This window comes from Sceloporus undulatus, chromosome 6 (genome assembly GCF_019175285.1).
Source record: "Sceloporus undulatus isolate JIND9_A2432 ecotype Alabama chromosome 6, SceUnd_v1.1, whole genome shotgun sequence".
In the NCBI taxonomy this organism is placed as follows: Eukaryota; Metazoa; Chordata; class Lepidosauria; order Squamata; family Phrynosomatidae; genus Sceloporus; species Sceloporus undulatus.
The window spans coordinates 148,009,001-148,029,307 of NC_056527.1; the positions used below are offsets into that span (position 1 = coordinate 148,009,001).

At 42.6% G+C, this 20,307-nt stretch overlaps 3 protein-coding genes across 5 annotated transcripts in view; 1 reads left to right on the forward strand and 2 right to left on the reverse strand.

Annotated features, from left to right (window-relative positions):
* Nucleotides 1-20,307, forward strand: part of MINDY2 (MINDY lysine 48 deubiquitinase 2) — a 689,230-nt gene that overhangs the window by 620,372 nt on the left and 48,551 nt on the right. The gene's annotated exons all lie outside the window — the stretch shown is intronic.
* The window catches only part of MYO1E (myosin IE), a 568,767-nt gene that overhangs the window by 515,473 nt on the left and 32,987 nt on the right, over nt 1-20,307 (reverse strand). The gene's annotated exons all lie outside the window — the stretch shown is intronic.
* LOC121932583 (talin-2) overlaps nt 1-20,307 on the reverse strand; it is a 44,341-nt gene that overhangs the window by 16,096 nt on the left and 7,938 nt on the right. For both annotated transcript variants that reach the window (XM_042471354.1, XM_042471353.1), the window contains exons 9-24: nt 20,117-20,239; nt 19,090-19,233; nt 16,773-16,934; nt 15,854-15,994; nt 15,277-15,458; nt 14,183-14,315; nt 13,050-13,151; nt 12,707-12,877; nt 12,211-12,357; nt 11,090-11,191; nt 10,019-10,138; nt 9,364-9,510; nt 5,905-6,071; nt 3,074-3,257; nt 1,293-1,418; nt 642-758 (exon numbers count right to left, since the gene is read on the reverse strand). In XM_042471354.1, coding sequence (XP_042327288.1) covers nt 642-758; nt 1,293-1,418; nt 3,074-3,257; nt 5,905-6,071; nt 9,364-9,510; nt 10,019-10,138; nt 11,090-11,191; nt 12,211-12,357; nt 12,707-12,877; nt 13,050-13,151; nt 14,183-14,315; nt 15,277-15,458; nt 15,854-15,994; nt 16,773-16,934; nt 19,090-19,233; nt 20,117-20,239 — 2,268 coding nt within the window. The remainder of the gene's footprint in view (nt 1-641; nt 759-1,292; nt 1,419-3,073; nt 3,258-5,904; nt 6,072-9,363; nt 9,511-10,018; nt 10,139-11,089; nt 11,192-12,210; nt 12,358-12,706; nt 12,878-13,049; nt 13,152-14,182; nt 14,316-15,276; nt 15,459-15,853; nt 15,995-16,772; nt 16,935-19,089; nt 19,234-20,116; nt 20,240-20,307) is intronic.

Genomic DNA, 20,307 nt, shown 5'->3' on the forward strand with positions numbered 1-20,307 from the left:
TTTCTTCCACCATCTATCCACCATCAGAAAGCAAAAGTGTCACTGCCTCAGCTATCCATGAAAAAAGTTTTGGTTTCTGGAGCATTTTGGATTTTTGGATAATGGATGCTCAACCTATAGTAGTTATTTATCTGTAATTCTGGACACCAGGGTCTATTGAAGGCACATTTCAAAAGTAGCATCATGAGTAGATATTACATTACCTTGTTGGCACAAACAATTCACATTTCCTAACTCCTTTCAAAGTTTGCCTTTCAAAGGCATCTCAAGAGGCCTTTCAGATGGGAATTTTACAAATTTGATACTACTTTTTAAAATGGATTGTAAAGAAAAGTAATAAAGAGCAACTAGCAATACAACAACCTTAAAAAGAAACAAAATCAACATGTAGGGAGCTATGGAAAGTCTGAAGGCCATTTTATGGACTGTACTACTATCGTTTTGATAAAACCACAACTGCCTTCCGGTGCAACTTATGAGTGTGCATATTCACTCTTTGGGGTCTTTGGATGTCTAGCAGTGCTGGGGAAAAAGTACAACCAATGGTGACCTTTAAACCTCCATTTTAAAACAAAGCATTGAAATTGTGGCCAGATTCTTCCCATAACAATGGAGAAGCATCGTCTTTGTGACATCTTTACCGTGAGCTCCTGTTTTATGTATTCGATTGTGGCTTCCAGTGCTCTTGTTCCCCGCGTTGCCTCATCTTCCACTGCTTTCACCGTTTTCAGAAGCGATGTGACATTGGTGACCATCACCTGGGAAGAAAAGAGAAAAAAGCACTTTATGGCCAACTTATCTCTTGGGACACTTAACAGTCATCAGTCAAGGCAATCCCATAAGACAGTGCAAACCCCAACAAATGGACTGAGCGCCTCTCCTTTCTTAAGGATCAGTCAGATTTGGATAAATAACCCCTTTATTGAACACAGAGGTGTAGTAAGGATGTGGCTTGGAGGAATAAGGATTTGGGGGATATGAGGTGATGCAAAAATGTCCACTTGCAGTTCATAGTTTATACAGCCAGCATGGACTAGAGGCCTGAGCATCGGATTGAGAGACCAGGGTTTAAATCTCTGCTCAGCCATGGAAACCCATTGGGAGATTTTGGGCAAGTCACACTCTTCCAGCCTCAGAGGAAGGCAAGCTCCCCTTGGAACAACTCTTTAATGCCAACGTGTTGTAGTGGTTTGAGCACTGGACTAGGAAACTGGGAGACCAGGGTTTGAATAAAACGCTGAGTATTTTATTATTCTTAGCATTGGCAAAAGAGAAGCAAACCCTTTCCTTACCTTGGCAGCCCCTTTGAGCTGGTACATGGATGGATCATCTGCAGGTTTGCTGGCCGCTCCTTTGGTTGCGCCAATAAGATCGGACAAGGCCTTTGCGACATCCTTAATGGCATTGATCAGCACAACCTGGTGACATTCGGGGGAGAAATGGATCACTTGGTTAGTTTATCAATTTCCTAGGTTTGGAAAGAGATGATGGAAAAGATCACTGGAGTGTGCATCTTGTCCTTTTCCCACAAACACAACAGGGAAGTGGGATGGAAGCTTGCATCATGTATTTTGTCCATTTTGGTTGGCACCATAAAGGTATCACTGCTTTGTGGGTTTTGGATGTCATTGTACTTTGCTCTATAGCCAACACAGCTACCCCTGGATATGCTTCCTTCTTTTCTGTAATTGGCTTTGCTGCATCATCTGTTGAATTCCAAAATAAATAAATCCTTGTGCTTCCTGTCCCTTGGTGCAGTTTGCTAATCTCTTGGAGAGGGGAGTTATCTTGCCGTGGCATATTCATTCCAAATGAGATTTCCCCTAATCTAAGACGTGCCTAACAAACAGATCTAAATAAATAAACGTTGATTGTGAAGCAGCATTATGGAAGCTGACAGAGCTGAAAGGCTGGTCTTTAGAGCAAAAGACAAAGCTGAAAGAAGGTGATTATAAGACAGAACAGAACAAAACAAAAGCCTCTGCCAGCCAAGAAGATATGTCCATTATCTACTGGAAAGGCACAGCAGCAGAGAAAAGGTGGGATCTCTCTTGCAGTTTACAGCTCTTGCAGAATGAATGGCCATTTCTCAAAATCTATGGGCCCCTCCTAGACATTGCTAAAAAAGGAGATTTGTTGCTTGGAAGCCCTTTACAAAACTGGGCCTTCATAGAAGCCCCAGGAGTAGTGGTTCTCTTCTAAAACAAAGGGCCATCCATGCTTGCATCTTTTTTTATCCCCAGAGCACCACAAAACTGGAAGCCCTTTGCAAAAGTAGTTTATTCAGGGGAGTTCTGACTACTTCCATCCTTGCATTGTGTGTGTGTGTGTGAACTGGTTGCAAGTGCTGTTGATGGCCCTAAAACTTATCTCAAAAAGCGTGACAATACGTTTTGACTTTGTCACCAATTGGCCTTCTTCAGGGGCTATTACTAGAAATTTCTGGAATCGTAGTCTCAACAAAACGGACCCTTCCTTCTAATACTCAGAGTGTCCACTTTGTTGAGAGTGCAGACTGAGATTCCTGAAATTTCTGGTAATAGCCCCTGAAGAAGGCCAATTGGTGATAAAGTCAAAATGCATTGGGCTTTTTGAGATAATAAAATTTTAGGGCCATCAACAACATGTGGGATCACATTTCCTTTTATTTTTCTAACTGTGAATACGTGCTTTCCAGTTTTTTGTTCCATTCCTATGTGAATTGTTGTGCCCTGCAGTAGACTGTGGGCCTTGTTTTTGGGAAAATGGCCTCTCCCCACTCTTTCAGAATTTGCCTATCCCCATTTTAACAAGCAATAGCATTTATGTTTCTATACTGCTTAATAGTGAACTAAGCACTCTCTGAGCAGTTTACAATGTGTTAGCGCCAACTGTCTCCAACAAGCTGGGTCCTCATTTTACCAACCTACAAAAGGATGGAAGACTGAGTCAACCTTGGAGGCCTGCCTGAGATCAAACTCACAACCTTGTGGCTACAGGACCAGCATTTAAGCTCTGCGCCACCAGTGCTCTCAAAGGGCTAATGGCCCTTAGACCTGAAAGGAGACTGCAAACTCTGGGTCCGCCTCCATACCTGAGTTTCAGGGTCGTCGGATCCCAGACTGGCTGCCCCGAGTTTGACCACCTCCGCCAGCTGCGTGATGGTGCTTGCTGACGACTGAGCGGCCTGCGCCAGCTTCTCTTGGCTGGAAGCCGCGCCAGAGACCAAGAGCTTTGTGTCTTCAACCAGAGCCTTTGCTGTCTTCAGAATATTTTCCCTGGAAAAAGATGAAAAGGTCTGTCAGAGGGAACCAAAAAGAGCCAGCTGGTGCCCTTTGAGATTCTTTTAAATGGTGGAATCTGTTCATTTCTTTCCAAATTCATCTGAATTTTTAATTCATCCCTCTCTTAGTTCATGTCAATTGATTCATGGGTTTTTAAATGACATGCCTTCTGTTTTAAACACAGCTATGTAGCTGGGATTGGTAGTGACTGATAAGTCTGTTTTAGTATATTATTTTAGCATTTTAGCATTTTATAGTGTTGTGTTTTATCATGCGTTTTTGATTATGTATGTTTGATGTTCTGCCGTTTGGTGCAAAGGTCATTATAAATAAACATCATCATCATCATCATCATCATCATCATCATTATTATTATTATTATTATTATTATCTTATATAAAAAGAACAATATGTAATAATTAATAATATAACAATACAGGTTGAGTAGCCGTTACCTGAAATGCTCAGGAACAGAAGTGTTTTGGATTTTTTAAAATTTTTATATATGCGTTGAGTCTCCTTTATCTGGAATTCTGAAATCTGAAATCCTCCAAAATCCAAAATAGTCCACATTGGTGACTTGAGATAATGGAACCTTTGCTTTCAGATGGGTCAATGTATACAAACTTTGTTTCATGCATGAATTAAAAATACTGTGCATAAAACTAACTTCAAGCTATGTGTATAAGGTGTACCCAAACCATAAATGAGTTTCATATTTAAACTTGGGCCTCATCTCTAAGATACCTCATTATGTATCTGCAAATATTCCCAAATAAGAAAAAAAAAATCCAAAATACCTTTTCTCCCAAGCATATTGGATAAGGGAGACTCAACCTCTACTAGATTCTGCCCTCTGGCTCATATCTTCTAATAGACAGCAATAAAATTATAGCCACGTGGGATGGGAATCAAATATATCTTTGCAGCCACGAGGCACCAGATGTTCAAGTAGTGTAAAACAATAAGAATTAGACTTAAAATAGTGTGTGTCTGAACATAACATAAATGCACTCAGACACACACACATATATATAATATATGTGCATGTATCTGGTGGGGAGGGAATTTCATTTAGGCAAAAGGAAATTAAGGCAGCTTCCTGGATTACTGATCAAAGATATTTTTGGCTCCACTTTTTCCCTTGCCTATAATTATCCTAAGAGAAAATACAACAATGTGGTTAAACGCTTCTCTTATTGTGCCCAGAATAGAATTATATCATTATTAATTATAAATCCAATGACTAAGTATATTTTTCTAAAAAAAAAAAGAAGAAAGAAAAGAAAGAAAGAAAGAAAAGAGAGAAAGAAAGAAGGAAAGACACTCCCCCACATCTTCTTGTTGTTTCTTTTAATATCCCTTCCAAAACTGAAAATGCAATTTCAGAAGAAGCCAAGATGGTAAGAAATGGGGGATATTTTAAAATCCCCCAGACGGCTTTTGGAGGCTTTCTGCAGAAAACTTTCATGAATGTGGAATTACAAGTCACAGAGCATTAAGACATGAGAAAGCGGGAACATTTCAAAAGTGAGCTGCGCCTTAGAGCTTTTCAAAGCTGTCTGGTTTATTGGGCTTTTCTCCCACAACAGCCTTTTGTTCCAGAAAAGAGACAGTTTTATGTTTTCTTTTGAATCACTGCAAAATTAAAAAATAGTGGAAAGCCATTTAAAACCATCCCTTCCTCCTGAAAACATTGCTGTTTGGGGGCTGGAGGAGGATCATGATTTATAAAGAAGCTGAGAAAAGTGTTAATGGGGTATCACTTCGATTTTTTAAATCTCTCTTTCCAAAAGAAGAATGGTATAGAATGATATTTGTGACGATAGGGCATATAAATAGATTGAGAATGTTTTCAAACATATCCCATATATTATTACTTGAATCAAGGAGAAGAATCCAAACATAAAAAGAGGAATCTGAGATAAGTCAAACATTGTAATAGATGGCTGGAAGAAGACTGGAAGAAAAGGAAGTATAATGGACAAAAGAAAGTAATGTATTGACCAATATGTATTTTATTCATACACTCCACGTTTGTGGTTCTGATTTTTGCAGATTTGATTATTCACGGATTTGATTAATATGTTCTCTCTAGGAATATCTAGGTCCCCCAGTGCAGCTCTATGGTTAACTTTAACCAAACATTGCACCAAAGGACCTAGAGATTCTTAGAGAGAACACTCCGCTAGGCATTTGTAGCTCCTCTAGTGCAACTCTATGGTCAATGTCTGACAGATATTGACCACAGTGTTGGCCTGGAGGACCTAGAGATTCCTAGGGAGAACATTTCACCAGGCATTTGTAAGTCCTCCAGTGCAATTCTATGGTCAATGTCTGGCAGGTGCTTCTTTTGGGTGCTCCCAGGATGAAATAACCTCTTACTTTCATCACTCTACTCAAAGAAGGAGAAGGGTTGAAATATAGTACTTACATTGACCCATGGATAAGCTGACCCAGTTTCATGGGGTCAATTTTTATACATGAGCATATTATTATTATTATTATTATTATTATTATTATTATTATTATTATTGAGATAGTCTACCACATGGTGCTCATGTTGCTTTTCTGAGCATATCTTTCAGACCAACGCTGGATTACCTCCTTGTGCCCCTTGCATATTCTTGCCCCTACTGACCTGTGGTCAGCAAAGGATTCGTTGTTCTCGGCGTTCAGTGTTCCGGCCGTGGCAAACATGATGGTGGTGTCCAGATCGGCAATGATGCCGGACACGGCGCTGGCTGCTGTAATGCACGCCTGGGTGCCTTTGTTCCCTGCCTGAAGAGCTGACAGCACCAGTGACACCTGTCCAAAAAATGGCAAACAGAGGAAGCTGTAGAGAGGTCCCAGGTTTTGTGGCCAGGGAAATGCATTTTCTCAAGGGGAGAGCTTTAAAATGGCTTTCCTTGATCAGGTCTCAAAGGATTATTATTATTATTATTATTATTATTATTATTATTATTATTATTATTATTATTAATTTTATTTATAAAGCGCCATAAATCTACACGGCACTGTACAAAACCAAGTAAAATCAAGAATATAAAAGCCTGCCTATGGCGTACAATCTAAAAGAAGCAGCAGTGCGTTCATTCTCCTGGTCCACAATAGAATAGCCCAAGGAAAGGTTTCAGTGTCTTCAGACCTTGGCCTTTGACTTGAGATCTCCATCATCCCATCTTAGACCAAGAAGTTGATTTTTTATTAAGACACTTTCATTCCAGAATTTATGGAATGACATTGTAGTATTAAAACCCATGAAATACAATGAAATTAAGCAAACAAAACAGCAACAACATATCAGTAATAAAGCAAATATCATACACATATATATTTCACTAACATTACTAAATTCAGTATTTTTATTTTTTAACAGTATTTTTATTCTTTTAATAAGTAACCTATTTTAATATTCTAACAATTTGATTCTGTTTTAATGTATCACATTTCTATGTTTTTAACTGTATTGTTTCTAAATACTGTGAAGCCGCTCTGAGTCCCAGTTTTGGGAAAAGAGTGGGATACAAATAGATATAATAATAATAATCCAGGGGACTTCTCCATTGACACCCCCTTGTCATGGGGGAGAGGCTTGCGTACCCTAATGAAATTGTGAGTTATGCTGGTGGTGGTATAATAGCCGCCGGTAGGGCCTCCCATGCCAGACAGGTCACAACCGAAGGGCCTTAGTTCCTGCTATTGCAGAAGAACTTCACCCTGAAAGCCAATGCAGCTTTAGAGCTAATAGGAGCACTACAGATATGGTATTTGCCCTTAGACAAATGCAAGAGAAATGTAGAGAGCAGAACAAAGGACTTTATGTAACATTTGTCGACCTCACCAAAGCCTTCGACACTGTGAGTAGAAAAGGTCTGTGGCAGATCCTGGTATGACTAGGATGCCCCCCCCCAAATTCCTCAAAATGATTATCTTGCTACATGAAGGCCAGCAAGCTCTCTCGGAGCCCTTTCTAATAACTAATGGTGTGAAACAAAGTTGTGCTCTCGCTCTAACTCTTCTTCAGCATGATGCTCCAAAGGGCTATGGCAGATCTCGAAGAAGAAGACGGCATTTATATACGCTACCGAACTGATGGTAGCCTGTTTAATCTAAGCCACCTGAGGGCTTGCACTAAGACTCTAAACTATCTAGTCCGTGAGCTGCTTTTTGCTGACGATGCTGCCCTTGTTGCCCATATGGAAGCAGCTCTGCAGTGCCTAACATCCTGCTTTGCAACAGTTGCAGAGCTCTTTGGGCTGGAAGTCAGCCTGAAAAAAACAGAAGTTCTCTACCAGCCAGCACACAGGAAGAACACTACCATCCTCCCATCTCTGTAGGCACATCCATGCTTAAGTCCGTCCAGCAGTTCACCTGCCTGGGAAGCATCATCTCCTCCGATGCCAAGATTGATAAAGAGATTGATTGCAGACTAGCAAAGGCATATAGTGCATTCGGAAGGCTTCACAAGAGTCTGGAGTAACAAACACTTGAGGCGAAGCACAAAAATCAGTTTGTATAGAGCCATTGTACTGTCTATTCTCCTTTATGGGTCTGAAACATGGGTCACCTATCGCCAACACCTATGACTCCTCAAACGCTTTCATCAGCGCTGTTTACGCACAATTCTAAATATACACTGGACTGACTATGTGACAAATGTTGCTGTCCTTGAGCAAACAGGGACCACCAGCATTGAGGCCATGCTATTGAGGACACAGCTGCGCTGGGCAGGTTTCTAGGATGGAGGACCATCACCTCCCAAAAATAGTATTCTACGGTGAACTCGCCACGGGTCAGCATAAGAGGGGCGCTCCGAAGAAGAGATACAAGGACTCCCTGAAACAACTTCTCAGGCTTGGCCAAATTGATCACCAACAACGGTCCGCCCTGGCCTCACATCGGGAGGCATGGAGACGCACTATCCACAATGCTGCAGCCTTTTTTGAAAGCTCACGCAGAACGAGTCTCGAAGAGAAATGACAACGCAGAAAGAACCACAACTTGGAAACATCACCCAAGGAGACTTTCTGCTGTGCTTTCTGCAACCAGACTTGTTTATCTCAGATCGGCCTTTTCAGTCATCCACGCGCTTGTAGAAAGCGTGGGATCATAAGTCCTTCCTGAATCTTTGTTCGCAAAGTAAAGACAGAGAGAGAAATCCAGGGGAATTTGAAGGATGGTGACTAGGAAATTAGTGAGCCAAAAAATACGTCTCACACTGGAAGTAAAGATACCCAACATTGGAAGTCTACCAGGAATGTATCCATACAATACACAGTTATAGCAAGTACAGCATTAGAAACCTCTAGCAGGGGAGTCCAAAGTTCCTTGCCAAACTACATATCCCAGGATTCCATAGGATGGAGCCATCCATGGCAATTTAAGCCATAGCTGTAACAATCAACTGTGGATATACTCTAGATTGCAACGCAGAGATCATTCCACAAGGTGGAGGCAGCAAAAGGAAAGGCCCAACTTGGTACATGATGCAGAGGAATACAGTAAGGCATCTTCAACCGAGTCATTTGTGATTTAAGTTATGACTAAGCCATGGATGATTGAGTACGGCTCAATCTGCATTGCAGAAATAATGTGGTTCGCCACTGCTTTGACTCCCACGGCTCAATGCTTTGGAATCATGGGATTTGTAGTTTGTTGTGTCACCAGAGCACTTGGATAGAGAAAGCTAAGCTTTTTACAAAACCATGAATCCCAGAATTCCATAGCATGGAGCCATGGAAGTTAAAGTGGTGCGTTTTTTCTGCAGTGCAGATGCAGCCTAGGACTTCATTCTGGCAAAGGAAGAATGAATTTTTTCCAGGTGTTAAAATTCAAGGACTGAATGCTTTGTTCTTTTCCATTTTTGCCTGGCTGAGGGATGTTTTCAGTTCAGATGCAGAATGTATAGTGAACAATGTACAGGGAAAGAGCTGCACTACTTTTTATATAACTTGCATCTCTTCTTGAAGTGAGCAGAACTTTGTTCTAAGGAACCTTGTTTTCCAAAAGAGTTCTCCTAAAATAAAGCTTCATACAACCCATTGAGGTCTCAACTTATCTTCCATGACAAGCTTTGTCAAAGTGCGGCAGCACGCACCTTCTCACTGACCGCTCTTGCACATTCGATCAGTTCCCGTTTGGTGTAGCTGTCTGTTGGACAGATCTGTAATGCACCGGCCTTCTGGACCAGGAAGATACAGCTGTGTCCAAGTTCTTGAACCCGTGTCCTGATCTGGAAGCCTATCTGGAGAGCCAAGAGGTTGGTGGAGAGGAATGGAGGGTGGAGGGGAAGAAGAGGATGACAAGAAATACATTGCATGTTATTAGTAAACCTGGACAAAGGAAACACAGTTTTGTAAGCTTTGTCACACCTTTGTTTCCTTGCTATTTTTTCCTGCAATGAAGCTTTTCCCTGGGGAGGTTTATAAGGTGTCATTACGGAGTAAACAAAAAACCATGGTTTAGGAATGCTATGAGAAATCAATGGCAGCCATGACCAAACCTATTGGTTTTCATAGGTCTGTTATTACGGGTGTAGAATATATTCTAATCCAAAAGGCAAAGGATGTTTTGCATGCGCAACAGCTCAATCATCAAAGAGAGGAATGGTTTAACTTGGTAATGTATTGGATTTGGCGAACAGAAGGTGGACAGAAATGGAGGAACCAAAAATGGAGGTTCTCCATGTGTACATTTGATTTTACATCAGTGTCAATGCATATTGATTAAAAGGCAACACATTTGCGGCAAACCTCTTCTGGTTCGGCTGTAGCAGCCGCCATTCGTCCTTGGAAAGCCAAATGCCCATAGTCGGTGGTCATCTGTGACGCGAGTCCTCCTAAGTCCTCTGGGTTAGTGACCGCCTTTGTCATCTGGAAGAAACAAGGAAGAAAAGGACATTGCGTCAACACTTGTGGATGTGACTGTGTTCTCTGAGCGGTGGTCTGTGCCCTGTCAACGCAATGCCCTCCTAGAAATTACAGCAGTGAGCTGGAATCCAAATACTTTCATGCTTCATAAGAAGCCACAGCTGTAATTTTCTACTTTTCCACAGAACAGGAAAGGGTTGCCTGATTGTTACTCATGACTGATGTGTGTGTAGCAAGTCAGGCCTTGTCTGCACTGGCCAGGATAACTCAGAGGCAGCCTGGAGTATCCTGGCCCTACAGCCGCACCAACCTGACTTTCCATTTCCATCTCACGGTAGATGTCTTCACGGATGTCCCACTTGGCTGCACAGCATGTCAGCCACTGCGGGTCACTTGCTTCTGAGATCAGAATGAGGTGTCCAGCAATGGTCACAAGCTGGGTGACTCATTCTGACCTCAGAACAAAGAACCCACAGTGGTGGCAGATGTGCCAGCTGGCCCAATGGGCCACCCATGCAGACCACCACCATGCTGCAGGAACAGACATCTATGGATATTTCTGTAAGCTCTGGAGCAACAGGTAATTCATTTTAATGTAGGTATACCCCTGTGAGAAACATACTTGACATCATCTGGACTCCTTGCACCAGAACCAGGTTTTGGGCTGTGCATTGTCCAAAGAGGATGACACCAGAATGGGGGGAAATGGACCAAGGCCAAAAGGACTCAGTTTGTACAATGGGAAGAAGCGGTAGAAAGTAGAGGTCAGATGAGTGTCTGCCTTGTGCTGCAGCCCTAGTGTATCCATATCTCAAAAGGTATAAAATCGATTTGACTTGTGATTGCTCTTGAATTTGCTTTGGGGTGCTATCCCTCATCCTTGGCAAAATGAAGACCATCCTTTTCAGAGGTGCTCCTGTTCTCTCTGGTGGGTCTACAACCTTCTTCTCTTACCATCTCTTGGGCTGTTACTGCAATCGCTTTGGAGTATTTGACTACCGTGGTCTGATAGTCAACAAAGGACCCTTTGGGCTCCGGCGGAGTGCCTTCATCCAGCTGCAGGGCAGGAAGGGAAGAAGGGGGAAGAGACAAGGAGAAGGAAGGGGGGAAGTTAGCCATCTAGCCCAGGCAGGAGACTAAGGCTATATCTCTACAAATGCAAAACAGACGTCAGGAAAAGCTGCTGCTTTTGGACTACAAAAGGAAGATGGTGGAGGTAAGGAAATTTGGTAACTTTCCAAAGCTCTGCAGAAAGTTCTTATCAACTGGCCTGAGTTGTGCAAATAAAGAATGGCATTATGAAATAACCAGTTTGCATAAATTTTTCTGCGGATATTTTTTTAAAAATAAAACAGGATAATTGTGGGAGAGTGAAGGGAAATAAAGGTAGATGGGTAAAGGAGGAGAGAGAAGATGCAGCCTAAGATGAGATGCTTGTGACTTGAGTGGCCAGAGATGGCCCTCCGTCTCTACACCCAGATTCGCATCTGCCACCCAGGTCCTTGCAACACAGATACTTCACCTATTACAACAGGCATTTTGCTAGTCAGGCTAACAAAATAAAGCTACCAATACAAGATGGCTGCCAATACATTAAAATCAACACTGAAGGTTCCCTCCCTGTGAAAGTGTAAAAATCATAAATATATATATGCCCGAAGGAACACTTCTCTATGCATCTGTAGGTCATCCAGCACGACTCTATGGTCAGATGTTGACCATAGCAAAGGACAGAAGGACATACAAATGCTTCAAGGAGTGTTCTCTCTGGGCATTTGTATGTCCTTCTGTGCCACTCTATGGTCATACGTTGACCATGGAATTTTGCTGGAGGATCTACAAACACCTAGAGAAATGTCATCTCTAGGCATCTGTAGGTCATCCAGAATGACTCTATGGTCAGACGTTGACCACAGCATTGCACTGGATGACCTACAGATACCTAGGGAGAACATACTTTTTTTCAGTGGCAGAGGCTATTACAGTAATCCACAGCTAATCAAATAAATGAATGCTTAACCCATAAATGTGGAGGGATGACTGGAAATTGATACTCCAAGGTGACCCTTGCCCACCTTGCTCATGGCTTCAGCGATGGAGTCCACCATGTTGCCCACCATGCCCACTTCACTGGCGGCTTCATTCAAAGTAACCATAATATCATCTACTGCTTCCTTCATCAACTGGGCGGCTTCTGTGATGGCATCATGAGTATGTGAAGCCTGGAAGAAGGAGACAGCAAGGATACAAGAGGAAAACATTACAACTTCTTCTCTCTCGTTAGTAAAACAGATACCAAATTTCTTGTATTTTTTGTAAGCCCACACACACGTTTGTTTCAAAAACTGTTTGTACAATGCTATGGGGAAATTATAGCTATTTAAAATATTTGCTGGCTGGTCTTTCCATACACTAAATGATCTTCAAAATGGCAATGGAGAAAGCAGGAGTTGTCCTCAACCCCAAACCCAGTTGCTTCCAGATCAGTGCAGTCTAGCAACTACCTCAGCACATGACATCAACACTGGGTCTGAGCTTCACCCTGCAATCCTGACATCAATGGTCACATACCTTGGGGTTTCCTCCACCTTCTTTGGCTGCATAGAGCATCTGAAGAGCCGACTCAGCTAGCGTCTTGGTCTGGTCCAACAAGTTCATTTGCTGCTGGTGGCTCAACAGCTTGGAGACCACGCCAACGGCAGCAAGAACCAGTGGTTCAAAGTAGCTGGCTAGTTGAGTCACCTAAGAGGTTAACGTAACAATAAGCCATGATTTTGCACTTGAAACCAATGAGCAAGCCCATTTCCCAGCCATATGGTATAGTGGGAATGGAGGGAAATAGTATTAGAAAGCAAATTTTCTATTTTGGGGGGGTTAGTACCAACAGGAAAGATCTATCAAAACATCTCTCTACCTTGTGTCCCAGCTGAGCGGCTTCCCCTCGAGCAGCTGTGGCGATGGGATCGATCAGGTGCCCAATTTCTTGGACCACGGAGGTCAGCTGCTCTTGCAAGGCCTGAAGAGCAAGGAAAAGGAACTGTGTCAGACCCCAAAAATGCAACAACAAGACAGAGGCGTATCTCCACTGTACAATTATTTTAGTTCCATACCACTTTAAATGGCACAGCTCCATCCCAAGGAATCCTGGGCTTTGTCATTTGGTTGGGGTACTTTGAGAGCTCTCTCTCAGAGAATTCTAAGTCCCTTCCCAAATTACAAATACTAGGATTCCATAGAATGGAGCCACAACAGTTAAAAGTCGTATCAGACTGCTGTAACTGTGTCGTGTGGATAAACCCATGGAGAGAGAAATGGAACTATTTTTTAAAGCAGTCCATATGTTTTAATATTTATAATGGACACCATCCTAATGTGGGAAGCTGGCTTACAGTGGTACGAAACTCAGCTCTAACTTTCCCTGCCTTGGTGCCTGGACTACAACACCCAACAACCCCAGCCAATACACCAGGGGAAGACTGGTGTAGTAATCCAGCTCCTCCAGAGAATGCTGGCTTGGTTAAGATTGGCTTTTATCTGGCTAAAGGTAAGGGTCTCACATATTGCAACAATTTTTAACTGGACAGAAGAGGAAAGGAAACTTGGATGCACAGGGTAACCCAAAAATAACCCTACCCAAAATTATGCATTATATGAATTCTTGTCCTTTAAGATTCCTTCTTCCTGCCTTTTCCACTCACTATGATCTATCTACTTTTTCCATTAGGAGTTCTGTGCTGCTTTTTAAGACTAGAGGATTTATTTTAGCATCGTTGTTGCTATTGCGTACCTTCAAGTCATTTCTGATTTAAGGCAAACCTATCACGGCTTCATGTTTTAATCTGCAAAGAATTAGCATCCTGCTAAGCATCCTAGACAGGCCAGGTTTGCTCACCTGGAAGGCAGTTAGCAATGCATGATGGGAAAATCTCTTGGCCTGCAACACCGGAGACCATGGTTCTCCCTTCCCCTTTTCATCCTCAGCTACTTTAACTGAGGTTTTGCAGCTGAATTGCGTGCACAGAGACGAAGGAAGGCATCCTGCTTTACCTCAACAGAAATGTCATCCCTTGTGGCTAGATTTTGACTGACGGCAGCCAGAGAGGCCTGTTCAATGTCTCTGATGCATTTGTTAATCCCATCAATGGAGTGGTCACATTCCCTCTGACCGGGAGCCTTGTCTCTGGAAAACACAAGAGCCAACTGGTTATAACAGGAATGGACAAAGTGTGCAAAATATCAGAATGACAGCAACAGGAAACCAGGAGTGCAGCTATAACAGAAGCAAAATGAGGGCATTCCCCCGCATAATAAGAATCCCCCAATAAAATTTTCCTTTAGTCTCTATAAATCTCTAGCATTGCAAAGAATGAGAGACTGAAAACTGTTTCTACCTAGAACTGCTGTGTTTGTATTCTTATCTGCCCCTTTTCTTTGGGTGCCTATACTCTTATTTCTAAAGGCTCAGTTGAAGTTTTAAGCTACTGCAATGCTAGAAATACAAGGCCTTCCGTGTTATTTATTTCATTGTCATTGCTGTTGTTAGTACTTTGGTTAATTGATTTACTGATTCATTTATTCATTCATTCATTTCATTTACACCCTGCCTTTCCCCTGGCACAGAATCCCAAGTGGTTTACAAAATTTAAAATAAAAATCTAACTAAAAACTTATTTTGGAAAAGCTGAAAAAACAATTAAGTCACAATCCAGTTTAAAAAAGGTGCATGGTTAAAACAGTTTGGAATAGATTTCAACCATGTTTTGCATGATGGTGATTATTTATTTATTCCATTGTTATGCTGCCTTTCTCCTAAAAAGGGACCCAAGGTGGTTCACAAGATCATGATAATTATAATTATGAGGACCACCAGAAAAATAAGAATGTCTGGGAGAATGAAGAATTACAACTAGATAGGATTGGAGAAGAAGGGTATCCTGCATCCCGCAGATGTTTCTCAAAGTAACTGTGAACACACAGAAGAATGATAGGATCCTAGAGTTGGAAGAGACCCCAAAGGCTATCGACTCCAACCATCTTCTGCCATGCAGGAAGACACAATCCAAGCACTTCTGACAGATGCCCATCCATCCTCTGCTTAAAACCCTCCAAAGAAGGAGACCCCACCACCCTCCGAGGCAAACCTGATGGAAGTGATGAGGCTCTTGATAGACTCGGAGACAGTGTGCGAATGTCCAGCGAGGACAGACCAAGTTGAGGGGTCCTTGGGGTTGATGGCCAGAGAGCGAGCCGTTTTGATCAGGGAGGACGAACTCTCCAGCATGGTCCGAGCCGATGTCAGGATGGGCTCCTGAGCATGGGAACCCTGCAACGGTCCGGAAAGGAGAGACAAAGTTGTACTGCTTCAGCAGTAACCCATTCAAAAATTAACAGACAAAAAGGGTAATGGCAATGGCACCTTTCAATAAATAATGCACAATGGGGTTGTCTGCCTGGGCCAAAAGGTCTGGGTTACCCTCCAGGCTCATGTCATCTAGATCAGAGGGTGCAGGCCAAAACCTTAGTTGCAGAATTGGACTCAATCCTGCAGGATCAGATGCAGATCCAGAGGATCTGGCCTGATCCCAATCAGCCCAGAGCAATAAATATAAATAAATATAAAACAAACTTTTTCCAAGCTCTATGCATAAGTAGATCACACCAGAATGGAACTGTTGCAAGGGAAAGATCCACATCACCAGAGAATTAAATTCCAATTACCTCAGTGCTGATCTGGGCTGGTATACTGACAAATTCAGGGTTTGATGCAAAAGCAGTTAGGTTTTCCACAGCTTCGATCAGCGGAGCTGTTGCAATCCGGCACTTGTTTCGGTTGTCTTCTGAGAAGTCGCCGTCCAAGGCCTAAGGAGGAAAAATAAAATTGGGTTCCGGGATGAACAAGAAAAAACAACAACTAGGAATAAATGAAAACAATGAAGTGGATTTAAGGTGGCATTTATTTATTTACTGATGATGACAGATCAAAATATAAACCAGAATATATACAGTGCGCCTGTGCCATACGTGGGTGAACTATACAGGGCTTCCTGCTTATGTGGAAGCTGTGCGACAATATAAACAATGGAGTGTGCAGCCATGGCGCATGTGCAGCTGCGTCGCCTCATGCATGAGCCCCATTGTTTCCCATGGGGCACGAGCATATGTGGATTTTCCCTTACGTGGGGGGGGGGGTGGTCCGGAACAGATCCCCCGCATAAGGAGACGGCCCACTCTGTGTGTGTGTATGTGTGTGTATATATGTATACACACACACACACACACACACACACACATATATATATACACACACACATACATATACACAGTTATTGCTAAAATTAATAAAGCATGAAACTCATAAAACTCATGTATATAAAATTTATGACTCATTAATTTAAGATTAATTCTCAGAGATTAATACTAAGAACAATTAAAATTACTTAAAAGCAAAGCTCCTTTAAATAAATCTTGCCAAGAAAGCCCCATGATAGCTTTACTTTTAAGTCACCACATAACAACAACGAATGCCACTGGGTAGCTTTTAGCATTTAGCTGAGAAAGACTGTAGGACCCATCTGACTGGTGATGGGGTTCCTCACGCAATCCAAAGTGTCTCAACAGGCCTAGAAGATTCTCTTACCTTGATGGTTTTTACCAGGTTGGCCGTGCTGTTTGCCACCTCTTTGGCGGACTGGACAAAATGCCTCTTTGCCACCGGGTTGGTGGTCTTGGACGAAGCAATGCGGCAAGCGTTGCACAGGGCAGAAGTATGCTTGGCCACAATGGTGGCTGCTGATAAGACCTAGAAGGCAGAAAAAAACAAATATCCATAAGGATAAGAGTCCCAGGAACCACATCTTGGTGATAAGAGGGAGTGTCTTTGCACAAAGGAAGGCCCAGGTTCAAACACCTGGAAGCTGTTCCATTAATTAATAAGGGATGAAAGGAAAGAGCTTCTACCACTGAGATTATCATGGAGTCATCCAGTTGAGAGGGAGCTCAAGGGTCATCTACTCCAATCATCCGCCATGTAGGATTCTGCCAGATGTTGACCGTAGTGTCATGCTGGACACTTTTCTAGACATTTGTGGGTCCTCCAGCGTGATTCTATGGTCAACTTCCAATAGATCCCATGGTCAACTTCAGTTTCCTTCTGGTGGACGTTGATGACGGAGTTGCACTTGAGGACCTAGAGATTCCTAGAGGTGTTCTTTATGCTCTTTCTCCTCTTCTACAGGGGTCTTGTGCCACTAACCCCAGCAAAAGTGGAGGACCCACTGCAGATTCCTTGAATCTAAAAGACTTATGTCAGAACTGAACTACCAAGTTACCACTGATTCAAATGAGACTAACCATAGGATTGCAGCCTATGTTTTGATATTACCAAACATACACATACACACCCCAAAACCAAAAGAGAGGAAAATGCATCCATCCATCAGTTAAGAGAGAACACGACATGCCAAAGCATATCACAAACATTACAATGTGTTAGTTCATTCCAAACATATCTTCATTTTCAGAAAACAATCTTGCAAAACATTATATATAAGTCCATGGTTCCTCCAAAACCCAGTAACGTGCCATCACCTCTTCCCACAACTATCAGAGGAAATTCTTCTCTTCCCAGATTTAACTAAACCTACAAATATTCTCCATAGCAGATCATGACCAGGTTGTCAGCAGTAACTATTTGCTTCCAAACTTGATTAATACATTTTTTTTCCTGTTATGAGTTAAATATGAAACAGTTCTGAGTTTGGAATGGGATATGAAACTCCCAGAATCCCCTGGTCATGCTTGCTGGAGGTATTCTGGGGGTTGCTTATTAGAAAAGGTAAATTTTCCAAACTCTGATATTAACTGCATTTAAGAATCTTTCCCAAAAATATTTCAGTTTTTCAATATAATAAAAAAAAATAATAAAATTTATTTATATTCTGCCTCTCTACAAAATGCAATTGGGGTGGCTTACAAGGTTAAAATATACAGTCCAAAGCCCCAACCCACTCACCCCTTAAAATACAATTAAATAGTGTGGAGTTTAAAACATACTTTAAAAACAATTCAATAAACTGTGGTGAAGTCAGAGGTCAGCATTTGATTTTCCTTCTGATGGCCAGGGGACTATTCAGGAAAGGCCTGCTGAAAGAGATCCGTCTTTATAGCTTTTTGAAAGCTATTTAGGGTGGTAATATGATGGATCTCATCCGGCAGGCCATTCCACAATCTGGGGGCAATAGCTGAAAAGGTCCTCTGGGAGGTCGTGGACAGCCTTGTTTTACAAGGCTATAACAAGTTTTTCTCTGAGGATCTAAGTGTGCAGGGAGGATTATATGGAAGGAGGCAGTCTCGAAGATAGGCTGGACCCAAGCCATTTAGGGTTTTAAAGGTAATAACCAACACCTTGTACTGGGCCCGGAAACGGATGCTATAGGTGAATCAGGGATGAGGATTAAGCATCGGTTTGGTCTCATGAGGAACCCAAGATGAGGAAATTGCACATGTATTTTTGGAAATGACAGTGAAGAGAGAAACCAAGCCAAAGAAATGCATCCCTGAATCCTTTGCAGGAGATGTCAGGGCCTCCCTTTTACATGTGTGAAACTGGAAATGTATCTTCTTTGTGGGTTTTTCAGGCTATGTGGCCATTTTCTAGAAGAGTTTATTTCTGACATTTCACCAGCATCTGAAGTTGCCAGCCACAGATGCTGGTGAAACATCAGGAATAAACTCTTCTAGAAAATGGCCACAAAGCCTGAAAAACCCACAAAAAAACTATGGATGCCGGTCATGAAAGCCTCCGACTTCACACTGGAGATGTATCGCTTTAGCACTGTGGCAAAATGGCAAGGGAAACCCAGGGTCCTCTTCTCAAGAGCCAGACATCCACCAAGTGGATCCGGCAAAATCTCTCAAGGACAGCCCCCTCCCCGCTCCACCAGGTAAGCTGTTACCTGCGATGGGCTACTTGCTGGGTCCACCAGGTTCTGGCAGGCCATTTGGATGGCTTGGTTGGCTCTGGCGAACTGGATCGGATCCACAAGACCCTGCTGACCTGCCTGGCTGTTGGGGTCCGAGATGCCAACCAAGTAAGCGGCCTAGACAGAAACCAAAGACAGAGTAACTTCCCAGAGGTGGCATTCAAGCATTGTGCAAAAAACCAAACTCCTTCCACTCTTGGAGCAAAATGTTTTCCTGTTTATTCATATTCCCCATTCCCCATCCATTCGTACCATACAACCCCAAAAGAATAACTCAAAATGGAAATTTTGGAAATGTTCCTTACTTGACCCACAATTTCTAGAATCTTGCAGATAATGGTCAATGGTCATTCCCATCTGGGTTATTGCAATGCCATCTATGATTGGATCTACACCGGTCAAAATACTCTGGGCTGCTTCTGGAATATTCTGGTCCGGGACCTGTCCCAAAATCCCCCTGCTATCTCCGCACTTCAGAGCATCACTGGGCGGCTATCTATACATGCCACTGGGTGGTGCCACCGTAAGTGTCAGCACAAAACTGAGAGTGTCTATCACATGGCTGGGTGCCTCATTGTGACCTTGGTTTTATTTTATTTGGCCCATACAGACAGGGCCAAAGAAAAACCATTTTAAACTACATTCACTAAACTGGCTCGGTGTCGATTCCCCTATATAATTTATCACTTTGTAGTCAAAGATTTTAAGGTCCACAGTGTAAGTCATGCACAAAAGAGCATGCTAAAATGGCAGCAGGGCTGAGACCATGGCCAACTAGGAAGACAAAAGGAGCAGCCCAGCATAATCGCAAGACCAAGACAGCACTGCAGGGCATCAAAAACAACACCCCACCAAGGGTTACATGAAGCCTCCCATCTGACTCATTCCACCGCCATGCTTTGCAAGTGTTAGAATTCTTCTAAGATGAGTGAAAACTTAATCATTCCATCCATCAAATGAGAAAATATTCTTTTTAAAGAATGAGGAATCTGAGGGTTACCTGGGCTGCTGCTTCAGTGAGACCGCAAAGAGCCTTCGAAGCCACTCCGACACACTCACCGAAGACGGGAAGGTCACCTGTTTTGGCATTCTGAGAAATCCCAGCCATGGCTTCCCCAAGGACCTTTGGAAGGAGAGGAAAAGTTAATTCCAGCAAATAATCTCTTTCCAAATGTTTATTCCTCACTTGGT